Here is a 13,803-nt window from a genome sequence, read left to right on the forward strand (position 1 = left end):
TCCTCCAGTATACGACATACCACTCTACGGCACTTCACCATACCACACTACAGTGTACGAGACACTCCGTCACTGTACTGTACGACAGTGCTCTCAACAACACTGAACTCTCTATTGCATGCTATGCCACTGTGCGACACTCTACTCAGCGACACCCCATTCCTCTCCATGACACTCCACTCACTATACAACACTCAACTGTACGACAGGCCCCTCCACTATTCAACACACCACTCCAATCTACGATACTTCTCCTCAGTATACGACACACCACAGACCTCCACTGTATAACACTTTACTCCACTGTACGCTACATCACTCCATTACACTCCATTCCATTGTACAACATTCCACTCTATCACACTGTCCTTCACTATACTCTGATACTCCACTTTAAAACACTCAATTGATTGACACCCGACACTACGATTTGAAACTTATTTTTATTTTTAAAAAATTATAATTTAATTTAATGAAAAAACAAAGATTAAAGCTGTTATAGTCTAACAACGTTATTGATTATTTCTGTACAAACATAACTTAAACTATACAAGCTGTAGAAGTTCTAAAGTTATAGTTCCAACTTCAGTTTATAATTTACTCACCACCTCTTGTAACTTAATTTTATACTGTACGCATCACCTTCCATTTAGTTTAACTTTGGCTCTTCTATACACAACCTTGTCGCCTCAATCTCCACACTACATTAACTATAACTCCCCTTTTCTCCAAACAATGGTTATACCCGTGCTTATTATATAACTTATACAATGCAAAATCATAGCATTTATAACAGTTATGGCATGTCAAACGACATAATTTCTGAGATCCCAATGCATGGTGGAGTGGCGAGTTAGTTGATGTAGTGAGGCAAGTGAGGTGACACTATTGTGTTCGTATATGCATGAGTTATAGAAAATTGAAGGTGCTGAGTACATTGTACATTTAAGTTACGTGGTGAGAAAATTATGCATTTAAGTTGGAACTATACATTTGGAATTTCTTGAGTTTCTATAGTTTAAGTTGGGTTTATATAGAGAGAATAAATAACATTTTCCTAACTATAACTTAGCTTTAAGCTTTGTTTTTTCCACTTAAGTGTTTATTCCCCGCCCCTTCGCCTGCTGAGCGGACCCATGTGTCATCACTGACGTGCGCCCTGCCTTTATGTACGTGTATTCTAGACAATTAGTGTTTTGTTATGTATTCTATGTCCTTATTTTCTGCCCCCCACTATCATGGCTTTTATCACCCGTGCCGTTCTTAACTTATCTGTACAGATTCGCTAAGATTATTATAAATAACAAATATTTTAGTCTTTGCCGTCTTCAGCAGGGCACACAAGCCCACTTGTCCACATGCCCTAAAAATCCAGATGTGTATATGCGTATGTGGAATTATCAATTTGTGTCGCCTACCCTGCCCATGTCTCGCAGCTCACTGTACCGTCGCGAACATCCGTATTTAGCAGATGAGAAACCTCCGGCATCGGTTCCTCAGTGGCTCACACTTGTATTTCTGGCGGCTGATTGTGACTGAGGAATGACAAACACAAGTGGCACTTGCAGACGGGCCTAAAATAGCCTTTGTCATCGGCCGTTCCACATTCCTTCGTGTCGCTGGCACTGCGCGAGCATAGACGCTAAGCATGTATTTTAGTCTTTCTGCTCCATTCGTAGTGTTGTCTTTTTTCTGGAAATCTCTCTTTTTAATGCGGATGTTTGTATTTTTCCGAACTAAATAAAAGCGATTCTTTCATCCAACGAGAATATTGTACTACTTCGCGAGTTGAATTATGTTTGTTTTTTTCCTTTGGAGAGTCAAGAAAAATCGTTATTTGATTCAAATGTTAAGTTGAAAAACAAAGATTCAGGGGCTTGTTGCAGATTTGTATTTCTCAGCGGGCTAACAGATTTCCAAACTCTTTGTGCAGTTAATTAACCCTTCTATGAGTAAGAAACTGATCCTTTGCTATGAGGAGGACGTTCACTCATTTTCAGGACCCATAGATTCACTTTTGCCACTAGAAGTATGAACCCGCATCTGCTAACGGCCGTTTGTCTGAAAGTCGTCTGAATTACGTGAACCGTTGACCTATGTGTTCAATGCCAAAGTGGGAGGGACGTGTTTTGGACAAGAGTAAAGGATTTAACCTTTTCCCAGTGTCTAATCCTTGTTTCCTTTTTCAGAATGCTCAAATGGTGTTGAACCAGCTGAGGGAGATAACTGGCATCCAGAACTCCTCATTCCTGCACGATGCACTAAAGGTTAGTAAGGTGCTTATGCCAAGGTATTAAGCAACATGTCATTTATGAGGCCTGGCCTTCTTCCAGGTTGTTAGGAAATTATTGTGGTGATGGAGTTCCCCTTTAGAAGTGGCTAAGTAAGGCCTGCACAAAGTAAGAGTTGGGTGCAGAGTGAACAAGCACTGGCAAATCCAATAGGTCTCACCTATGCAAGAGCTATTGTCTTTGCCAATGTGTTTTAGCTGTGTTGCACATCAGAGTAGCTGCTATTCAGCTTGGCTAAACGTTTGTGGAATAGAGTGGAGAATCGTAGAGAGTGGAGTGTCGCGTGGTAGATTGGAGTGTCGCGTGGTAGATTGGAGTGTCGCGTGGTAGATTGGAGTGTCGCGTGGTAGATTGGAGTGTCGCGTGGTAGATTGGAGTGTCGCGTGGTAGATTGGAGTGTCGCGTGGTAGATTGGAGTGTCGCGTGGTAGATTGGAGTGTCGTAGAGTAGACTGTTGTAGGTTGTCCTGGAGGGTCATAAAGTGGAGTGACATTGTAAGCCGTGAAGTGAAGTGAAGTGGAGTGGAGTGGAGTGGCGTAAAGTGTTGTATAGTGGAGTAGTGTTGAGTGCAATAAAGCATCATAGAGTGCAGTGGCGTAGCGTGGCATAGAGTCTCAGAATATCGTGAAGTGATGTGGAGTGGTGAACAGTGTCATGATTTCATTAGGTGGAGTATCATAGAGTGGAAGGGCATCAGTGGAGTGGAGTAGCGTAGAGGGGAGTAGAATATCATAGTGTCTTGTGGAGTGGAGTAGAGTGGACTGGAATAGTCGTTTTGTAGAGCGGAGTATGCATGGCATGGTAGCGCACTTCCAATACAGACATTGCATCTTCAATTGAAATGACAAATCCATTTGCATAGACTTACAGTTTTACTGATATAACTTGCAGCGTTCAAATGAAATGGTGTGGAAAGGGTGTCACCAAGTGTATGGATTTGTTTTAATCATATTAAATATTTATTTCCTCCACACATCAGATTTTTTTTTAAAGAGCTTCGTTTGTGCTTTTCAAATTGTGATTGAATCTGAAATATTTAAACAGTTCACTTAGACATTTACATTTTGTTGTGTGCTAGAAAAAAATAACATCCTATAGCCTTTCCTCTCACATGGGTACCCAGCAGGATTGTCTTATAAATCCTCACACTTTGAAGTTGGAGAAAGAAATCTAAACATTAAGCTCCCTGGAAGACGGAGCCTGAATTTGATCTTGGTCTAATGTACAGCAAAGGTGACCATATAAGAACCACATTTAAAGGGCCATTTACTGAAAGCGAGCACTTGTGGAAGACTACAAGGAGCAATGGTTAACAGGCTATGCTCAATAGGAGGGACAATAGGAGGGACAAAGACGTGCTGGACAGCCTAAAACGCATAAAGCAAGCAACCAGAAAGCAAGCAAATGTGAGTTACGAATCACAAAGCCAATGTCAAACAATTGGAGGAATGCATTCCCAGGGAAGGTTTCGGAATGTCACGAAGATGTCTGTGCAACTGGTAGGCTTCGACCTAAAAGGACACATTTCAAGGATTCTTTTAGGAATATGAACCCCTTGAGGGCCTGTTGGGTCTAGTGACTTAGGAGTTTGCCCAACTCACGCTTACTGAATTAACATGCACCTGTTCATGTTAGGTGATCTAGAGTGAAGGACTCGCTCTGTCGTGTATCATTTGGCCTGCGTGCCTTATATACTGTTGACTTTTTAATAAAATGTGCAATTTCCAGTTGTATATCGTCTCTTACAATCTGATGAAGGTGTGTTTAAGTTGTGAACAGCCTCAAAAAGCCCCTACTTTTAAATGCCAGGTTGAATGCTTGACACTAACTGACCTGTTGGGAAACGACATGATTTGCATTTGTTTATGCCTTATTTCAAAACCGTAACTTGATCAAATATCAGAAACATTTTAGAGATGAAAGCTACAGCTTGTGTTACAACATAGTGGCTTATCCAACTTCATTATGGTACAGGATGAGGAACACGGAGTGGTGGCAAGAGTAAGCAGCACACACGGAGGCTTTATGGAGCCAGAGGGACAAGGAAGGAGTGTCTGTGTGCTTTTGTTGAATGTTTTGAATGGCTAACCTGCTTGGGCGAGGGAAACTCCATGTGGCAGACTGGCAAGAACTGCAGTATTGGCAATCCAGTGTAATAGGCGGCAGGCACCTGCTGAACAAGGGAGTATGTTGAAGTGAAACCATGCATTTCGTCTGAAAAATCATTATGAAGAACAAAGTAGGATTTCTAAAAAATTAAACATTTTTTATTAACGCTAGACCACACTGTCAATCCTCCAGCAAATTCCTATTTAAAGAAAATGCATTGGGGCCATACTAAAATTATTGTGACCTTAATCATCCGCTTTGCCCTTACACTGATCTCAACTGTAACCCTTAATCTAAAACTGACATAGTCTCTACTTAATCCCTTACCAATTCTTAAACAATATCCTGTAGATACCCTCCCCCCTTAAAGTATATGTTGTTTTCTCAATTATATTTTTAGGTCGTGCCTGGGCAGCACATGTGCTGCTCTGCGAGGCATGCTGTATTGGAGTATGGACTTGAAGCACCACCCACTCTCCGCCCATATTTGTCATTGGCTTGTGTCATTGTCCTTCGAAATGCTGGCTTCTGATTCGTTAATAGGCTTGTTGTTCCCCCCCTTAGTACCGCCTTGTCTTTATTTGTAATCTCCCATGAGGACTGACCCTTTTACTTCGGTTGTTACACGGTACGCCTTATTTAGTCTGTGAAGTACTATTTTCTTTAATGAATTTCTCCTACTGCAGTCACAACATGCTTTCCTGCAACATTCAGGGCGCCATGCGCGTTTTCACATGGTGTTTCACAAAAAAGCATTTATTTGCCAACTTGACAAGCAGATGGTTTCTTTTGGTAAAAGTGCCCCATACCGCGCTTTCACTTAACTCCCGCTGACCTTACTTTGGACATGTCTTGTGCATAGAAATGGGAGTGGCCTCTATTAACGGGAAAGTGCAGCTTGGGGCACATGCAATAGGTCTCCCATTTTAGAAACTTTGACCTATTGATATTGTAAATGACAATGCCTTTCATTATTGCATGTTTTTTAAACACATAAATAAAAGGCATTGTCATTTACAAAACATCTTTCAATTGGGAGACCTGTTGCATTGCAAATACTTGTTGCTTGTGCTATGATGACCTTAAAAATTCAGTTCATTTCAACTGCTTTTCTCCACAGTGGTATGTTCATAAAATGTTCCTCGTAGTGCCATTTTATGCTGAAAAGTAGTTATCTACGGTAGCAATGAGTCTTGTTAAACTCAATTTGGTCTAGTCATCACTGCTGTCTGCGTAATACAGCACGCCTTGCTGACTTCTAAAATGGCTCTCTGTCTGGTAAAACAGGCCGTTTTAGTCTGTGGGGCATTTTTTTTTGTTTCCGATAATATTTTATTTCTTGCTGGTGAACTGTGAAAAAACAGGCCGAAGGGAAGCATTTTTACACAAATGTTTCCCTCGGCATGCCGTTCTGTATTCACACCCTCGGGAAGGACTAGGTGGAATATTGGCATTTACATTAAACCTCAGTTTCTTATCTCCTGTATCACATTGTGGTAGTAATGAAAAATGCCTCAATGTTTATCAGCAGCACCTTTAGAATGCTAGGATTTGGACAGATAATCAGAATATCCAGATTGCTGGCACTAGTTACACTTCGCCTGCAATTGAGGTTTAGTCGTAAGCTCTGAAGACGTAGGGTATGTTTGCCTGCCTGTGGTGGGTGAGATGGGCACATTGCCCATGTGTTCTCACACCACCACTCCCTAAAGACAGTCAGCATCTTGATTAGAAAAGTAAAACTTTATGGAATCCTATTATATGATAATTAAGCAGACACAAATTCAAACAATCAGACACCTGTTTACTTGCCATAAGGGCCATCCTTTAGCAGCCTCTTAAGGAGGGGGGGGGGGCGCGGCGGCACATATACTGGTGACTGAGAGAAAGATTAGTGAAACCCACAAGTTAGAATAATGATTTTTAGGCTAGGTCACTGCTTAATTTAAGCCACCAAAGTGGTATTTGGCTACACATTATGACTACATACTTAGTGCTTTTGAACTGCCTGAAGCTGTTCTGATTTGAAGGAATATAGGACCTTTGAGAAAAAAAACCGATTCACCTTTTTTTTCAACATCAAAGCCAGCACTCCAGTCTTGATCACAATGGGGACACTGCAGAAACTGCTGTTCTAAAGAGGCAGGATTGGAAAGGAGGAATGAGAGAAAAAATGAAGCAGGCAAAGAAGGGACTGTCTGCTGATTCGATCTCAGCTGTACCTTTGTTTTGGGTTTTGTGTACGAACAAGAGGGCACAGAATCATTCTTATGTGTGTATCCCTTACTACGAGTGCCCCCTTCTATCCTTCTGAGCCATGGACCCACCGTACGCCGCTCTCCGTTGACCATGTAACCAGTGTCGTTCTTTCATTTCAATATCTGCCCTCACCATCTGCCCTGTTCTCCTGATGATTTAACAAATGATAACTACTGCAAACCCAGAGACAATGCTTTTCCTTTGTGCCTGTGAAGTAGAACTGCATGCGCAGTCTGTGGAATTTTCCACAGCAATTCCTACCAGGGTGAGTGCTGTTTTGCAAGTTTTTAGGCCTTTGCACACTTGTAACATCCATCTTGGGGAGGTCTGTGTTTAATTTGTAATGCTGCATGCACTGTTGTATTTTGTTCATACTTGATTTGTTATATGCCGTCTGTTTTTGCTGCTCATCTTTTTTCTTGCACTCACTTATCTGACTATTCCTGAACCATTCCCAAGTAAACGCTAACCTCATGCCAGTTCGGGCAGCTGAGGAACAGAACCCACTTATGTTCGGGTGTTTGCTGGGACGAGAACCTTAGTAGTAGCGCGTGTGATGGTGCCACGGTGCACATGCTACCTTTTCACATTCTTTCAGTATTAGAAGAGCACTATAGAATACAATATAAGTTGGACGAACTCTTGACGCGTTACTGAAGAGATGCGCAAGATAATGAAAGGTTGAGATCTCTTGACGTACTTAAAACGTTATGCTCAAGATAATGCAAATTTAAGGATCATTCGCAGCATTAGCAACAATAACCAGTACAAGATGAAGCACATTGGAAAATTCGTTCAGTATTGGAAGAAAACTGCAGAAAATAATGGAAGTTGGTAATGGGAGTTGGAAAGACTTGTAGTGTATTGAAAAGGGCAAGGCAGATTGGAAGATCCCTTTCCTATGTTTACATCAGACAGGTAATCTGGGAATGGTAAGTAGTGTAACACTTACAGACGCTGTACCAGGCCCAGTTGCCCAGCCAGCCCTGCGATGCCCATGGCAGCAGCCACGTTTCTCATGCCTTGCTGATCTATTTTTAAAGTACTTTTTCCCTCGCCCCCACACCCACATTGAAAACGGCAAGCTAAAAACAGCGCTACCCACAGATACGTTATCGTCCCAGAAAACGAAGTAGGTGGTTACAGCCGGGTTGGTTTCACCCTCCTAGGCCAGTTCTCGCGGTGCTGTAGCCGTGTGAGGGCAGTTTTCAAGCCACACACAAATGCAGTGTATAACGCAGGCTTGTGAATGAATGTTTGTTATCAGTTCATTACATTCGTTTTAGCTTCAGTCCCCTGTAAACATTCATTGGCAAAGCGAATAGATCTTGAAAAAGCAGCACACGAGGGACCGAGCAATAGAGGGTGTGGGGAAGTAGAAGGACATGAGGAAGTAGAAGGACATGAGGGAGAGAGCAACGTGCGAGTCTGGAGATGCTCATGAGGGAGACAGCAAGAGTATGTGAGAGGGAGATTGGGGAGAAGCACACGAGAGAGAGCAGCACATGAGGGAGAGAGCAACGCCGAGTTTTGCTAGGGGGAGATGCACACACAGGAGAAATCTGAAAAGCAGACGCACTCAAATGAACTGCTTAGCCAAGAAGAAAAAAATAGTTCAGTTAAAGTGACCAGTGCACGCATACAAGCCAACCAATCAAAAGGATGGTTAAGAGGTTATGCTTCCGGGGAGAGACAAAGGAGAGAAGAGGAAATGCAAACCTTTGAGTAAGAAACAAGTAAATGACCGTGTGAAAGCGGCAAGTGGTAAGTAATGGGTGCCCTGTAATCCCAGTGTTGGTACACAATAGCTTTGCGCTGGCTGTTCGGCAAGACCTCAAAACACAAGGATGTGGGACTGTAAAACATGGAGGAACTTGAGTCTCTTATAAGAACACTACTGTAACAGTTTGTTAAAATATTGTCAAAATGGTCGATGTGCTACCTGTAAAGCAGCGCTTCTTAGACACATTTCTTCACTTCAGGGTCACTGATACTGGAATTTTTGGTCTGCTTTTCTTGTGAATCAGATTTATAGCCATTTCAAGAGCTGTGGAACTTACTTATATGTGTGTCTTGCATATTACCTGTATTAAAATCAGTTTCTCGAATTCTAAACAACACTGCTGAAGTGTCTTCAGATATATTGAAATAGTTTTGGGAAAGTGATGTCCAGTATAGGCCAAGGAGGACTGCTTTCATGACACATTTTCAAGATATCCATATGAGACCATTCTAAATGATAGATCTACATGGAATGTGATTACATAGTTAGTGGTATTCCTGGAGATCTGGTATGCACTGAGACCAATGCCGGAAAATCCTGTTCCATGCTATCCACTCTAAAGTTATGTACAGTCATTTCCTTATTTTACATTGAAGTGGTGATTTCCTAAGCGGCAGCAGCTTTTACTCAGACCACAAATAAAGGCCAGACTATTCTATTTTTCTTTTCCCCCCTTTTTTTTCTTTTCCCCCCTTTTTTTTCTTTTCCCCCCTTTTTTTTCTTTTCCCCCCTTTTTTTTCTTTAATTTATTTTTTTACTTTATTTTGTTTTATTCTTTAATTTTGTGTACCTCAAAAAACAGAGAATATTTTTGTCGCTAATTGAGCTAACAATGACGCACTCATGGTGATAAATGTATTTTATGGAACATTCGTTTTTACTCTGTGTTTTTCATTGAGACGCCAGTGCTCATGTCTGAATGTGCTTTATTCAAGGCGAGTAATGGGGACATCACGCAAGCTGTTAGTCTGCTCACAGAGGAAAGTGCGAAAGAGCTGGGCCTGGACACAGAAGCCGCAGAACCATCAGCCAGCGAAGGGAGCGCCGTAGGCAAGCAGGCCCGATCATGTAAGTGTCAATCCACGTCCTGCTCTAATGCTACATAAGAAGGGACATTTCTAGCCCTCAGCCAGCGTTGCTATTTTGGATGCTGTACTTTTCAGTCTTTATTTGGAGAATCTGACGTTTTGGTAGTTAAGTAGGCAGCAAGCGTCTCTTCTTCACAGTCACAGAAAGAGTCAGTGTATTAGGGTGAATAAGCTGAGGACACTGCAATGAAGAGGGATGATATTCCAATTTAGGTTGAAGGCCCAACATTGAAAGTTAAAAAGCCAAAAGTCAAAAGAGAAAGTAAGAAACTTAGTCTAAAATGAATTGCAGAATATGCGATTGTTAATTTATTGGAATTTTAACTTTAAAGAAAAATCTTTGTCCCTGCCTTTTTACACTATTTCCATCAGTTAACTGTGCTGTAAAGTACCATAACAACCCCCCGTGCAGTCTACTCCTAACCAAAATAATAAACTCAAGCCTAACCCCTACTCCAAGGCCTAACATTACTCTTGCTGTACCTTTAAGGTAAACCGTGCTCTAACTTAAGTGCTAACACTTATTTCATCCTTTATCCTAACCCTAAACAACTCTCTATTCCTAACGCAAGCCATTTCTCTAACAATAACTAAATACACTGTAAAACCTTTTAACATTTTTTAAATTTATCTTGAACTAATTTTTTATGCAGAATTTTTGTATTCAGACTAATGTTTTTCAAACTTAAATTTCGAAATTATGGCTTTCAAACTATGTTTTGGGCGTTTGACCTAATAGTTTTCCGTTCTGTTAATCTTACTACCCTTAACTGTATCTCCCCGTACAGGCTAAGCATACTCAAAAGAAACATTCTGATGCAAAATGTTCTCCACATTGTTAGCTTCCTGTATTTTCCATCTTCGGAGCGTTACTATGACAGTCCATTGACCTGCATTGCAGAGGTTCATAGGCTGCAATGCCCTTGTATATTATGTGTCTCGTATTTTTGCCGACAGTATATATTTGCTTTCCTGTGTGAACAGTACAAGAAGTGTAGAATAACGGAAAAGAGCTGAATGCCTGACATTCCAGTAGAAGAGCCAGTATTTTTTTTATTATATTTATGATGTGGGCTAAAACAAGAAGTGTTCCAAAATGTATCAGAACGCACTTTCCTTTACCTCTGATGGGCAGACTCCACATTCAGTTTACCAAAAATTCGATTTGTAAGACCTATTTGAGCTTTCTAAATTCTTTAGTAAAAATTGCTGTTCCATTGACTCGCTCGTATTTTGCAGATCCTAGCCAAGGTAATGTCAGTGGGGAATGTTCAACTCACTTAGCCATCTTTTTGCTAAAATATCGCACCATCCACACCAGTGACCTGCAGGTTGCACAGTGATCTTTGCAGAGGTAACTATAGCACAATGGGCTATTTGTAAATTAATGTTCATTCGAGGCATATGTGACTGTAGGTACACATGCTTTGCATACTCCTGCCATCTAATGTTTGGTCTGGATGTGTGCCAGTTGGTTTTCTTCGAAGAAGTCTTTCGAGTCATGAGGCAGAGTGACTCCTCCATTTGGTGATAATACGCATGGGCATCAACTCCATTGTTAGGTTGTTTTCTTTTCGCCCCCTGGTTCAGACGTTTCTGCCTGTGCTCAGGGTTGAGACCATTAAGGTGCTCTGTTCATATTGTGCTCTCCTTCACCAATATTGTTTTTAATTGGGTATTCCATCTTGTGTATCGAGAAATAGAAAATGTTATCGATCATCGAATCAACAAACTTCCACTGCGGCCCTCAAGTGCCTTGCCCTTTTGGGCCTCCATTATCAATCTACATCAAGTTCACCAGAGGATGCCCTGCTGGTGATGGAACAGACGCCTTCCTGTTTCTGCCCGAACTCCCACGCAAAATACCCACAGACTGACCTTCATCTGTACTGAAACCCGCGTTTGCCACCAGAACACAGAGAGGAGGGTTGTGAGGCGTATCTTTCCGCTCCAAAAAGACTCCTAGAGATAGTCTGGTACGTTGACTCGAGATTCTGCGCAGCAGTATCAAAGACACTTCCACATCTTCGGACATCAAGAAGTTGAGGAAGTGGAGGAAGATCTCCCTGGATCATCTGTAGTGGAAGAAGAGGTGTTCTCCGTTGAGGGCAGTTCTTGCTCCGACCATGAGCTTGATAATGGAGATGCAGGACATTTCACCGGCTCAACAATCCATGAGTACGGTAGCCCCTGTTCCACAACCCCATCTCAAATAACTTAATAGACATTCGACCCCTACCAAACAAAAGGCCCACGGACCACCACTGCCTTCAGGCCATGGTTAGCACAGAAACACTGTTTTGGATACCCCACCCTCAGACCCGGCACTGAAACACCAGCTGAAGCCATCAACACAGTACAAAAGGTTGACTTGGCACAGAGCTTTATCTTTGGCTCCAACTGGACCTTCGGCACCAAAACAGAAACGCACCTCGTCACCAAAACCTTCAAAACAGTCTCCGAAATTTGATCCTGGCAAGCCAGTGGAATCTATTCTCCACATGTTACAAGAAAAACTGGAGGCTCGTCAAAAGCAAACAAACATCCAACTCCTTACAGGGCATACTCTTGCCAGACTGTCAGTTCCAGCTCTACCGTCATCGAAGAGACCACTCTTCTTTGAAGAGGCTATTGATATACCGGTCCCGGCCAAACAAGAAGGCGAAGGACAAGGCCACTAGTCTTTTGCCACTTTCACTTCCACCACCACCTCCACCTTCACCACCTCTTTCACCCCCCCCACCCACCCCACCACCTCCACCACATTCACTATCTCCAACACCCTCTGATGGAGATCACTTGGATATAACACCTCAAGGTTTCCACACTCTTACACAGGTGGACATGTGCAGGGATGATACTTTTGATACACCACCACCACCAACCGACCTCTGGACAACATATGATATAGACCCTCCAGGGGACACTGACTCAGATTTGTACCTCGCTTGTCCAGCTCCTCCTGATGACACCACATCGTACCAGGAGTTCATTGCTAGAGCCACTACTTTTCATGAGGTCGAGCTACACAAGGAACTTCTAGACGAGGACTTCCTTTTTAAAACACTCTCTTCCACACATAGGACCTCTCAATACCTCCCTATGCTTAAGGGTATGTTGAGTGATGCAGGTGACAACTTTAGACCTTGCTAGAGCCAAGATCATCATGCCCAGGGCAGATAAAAGATGTAAAGCTTCTCCATCTGATCTGCAATTACAGGGGCAGATTCCTCCAGACTCACTTGTTACAGACTCTTTCAGGTGAGCTAATTCACAAGCTGCCAGTGATTCACCACCTCAGGAAAGTAAATTCATTGACACCTCCGGTTAAAGGGTGAACGCTCAAGCTGCCAACCATTGGCATATTGCCAGTTCAATGGGTTTGCTTGCAAGATATGTCCGTGCCCACTGGGATGAAATTGGGGAACTCTTCCAATATCTCCCAAAGGAGCACAAGAAATGGGGTTAGATTCAGCAGATACCGATGTTAGGGGTATTAACATCAGTACCTTGCTGTGGTGCCATACCTGGTTCCGCATACCTGGCTTTATGCCAGAAGTACAACAAAGTCTATTAAATGTCCCTTTCGACAAAGAACATGTTTTCGGTCCCTAGGTTGACCTGGCCCTTGAAAAAATAAAAAAAATGATACAGAGACTGCCAAGTCTATGGACAAATTTAAAACACCTCGCTGCTCCACCTAACGAGCGGGTTCAAAAAACACCTCTCTAGATGCCTCTACCTTGTACCATTGTGGCCAGGGTCCCAACTCCTCTCTCCAAGTTTGCTATAGAGGTTCCTATGGGTGCATCAATACCAAAGGTAGAGGAAAAGGTGCACCCCCACGTAGTGCCACACCCAGCACCAAACAATGACTTCCTTTTCCTTCCCCCAAACATTTAACACCTCTTGGGGGACGTTAACAAGATTGACTTCCCACATGGCAATCAATAACAGACCAGTTGGTGTTGGACATTATCTGACATGGTTACTGTCTGACACTCATTACCATACCACCAAACACTCCACCAGGGAGAGGTGTGGCGCCGCGGCCAGGGCGACTGACACTGGAATCTGGGGATCAGGGTTCGATCCCCGGCTCCGGCGGCAGGTTAGCCCAGCACCATGCGACTCTGGGCAATAGCTTGCTTAATCTTCCCGACGGCCCCCAGCGCCTAGAGACCCTAACGGGTGATTGTGCGCTATACAAATGTGGATTATTATTATTATTATTATTACCTCACTCTCACAGGCTCTCTCTGGAACCCCACAC

General features: G+C 42.7%; 1 protein-coding gene across 7 annotated transcripts in view; it reads left to right on the forward strand.

Moving 5' to 3' along the window:
• USP28 (ubiquitin specific peptidase 28) overlaps positions 1-13,803 on the forward strand; it is a 505,647-nt gene that overhangs the window by 63,132 nt on the left and 428,712 nt on the right. For all 7 annotated transcript variants that reach the window (XM_078682349.1, XM_078682350.1, XM_078682344.1 and 4 more), the window contains exons 2-3: positions 2,190-2,267; positions 9,378-9,510. In XM_078682349.1, the coding sequence (XP_078538475.1) occupies positions 2,190-2,267; positions 9,378-9,510 (211 nt within the window). The remainder of the gene's footprint in view (positions 1-2,189; positions 2,268-9,377; positions 9,511-13,803) is intronic.

The sequence above is a fragment of the Lissotriton helveticus genome, chromosome 3_1, assembly GCF_964261635.1.
Source record: "Lissotriton helveticus chromosome 3_1, aLisHel1.1, whole genome shotgun sequence".
Classification (NCBI taxonomy): domain Eukaryota; kingdom Metazoa; phylum Chordata; class Amphibia; order Caudata; family Salamandridae; genus Lissotriton; species Lissotriton helveticus.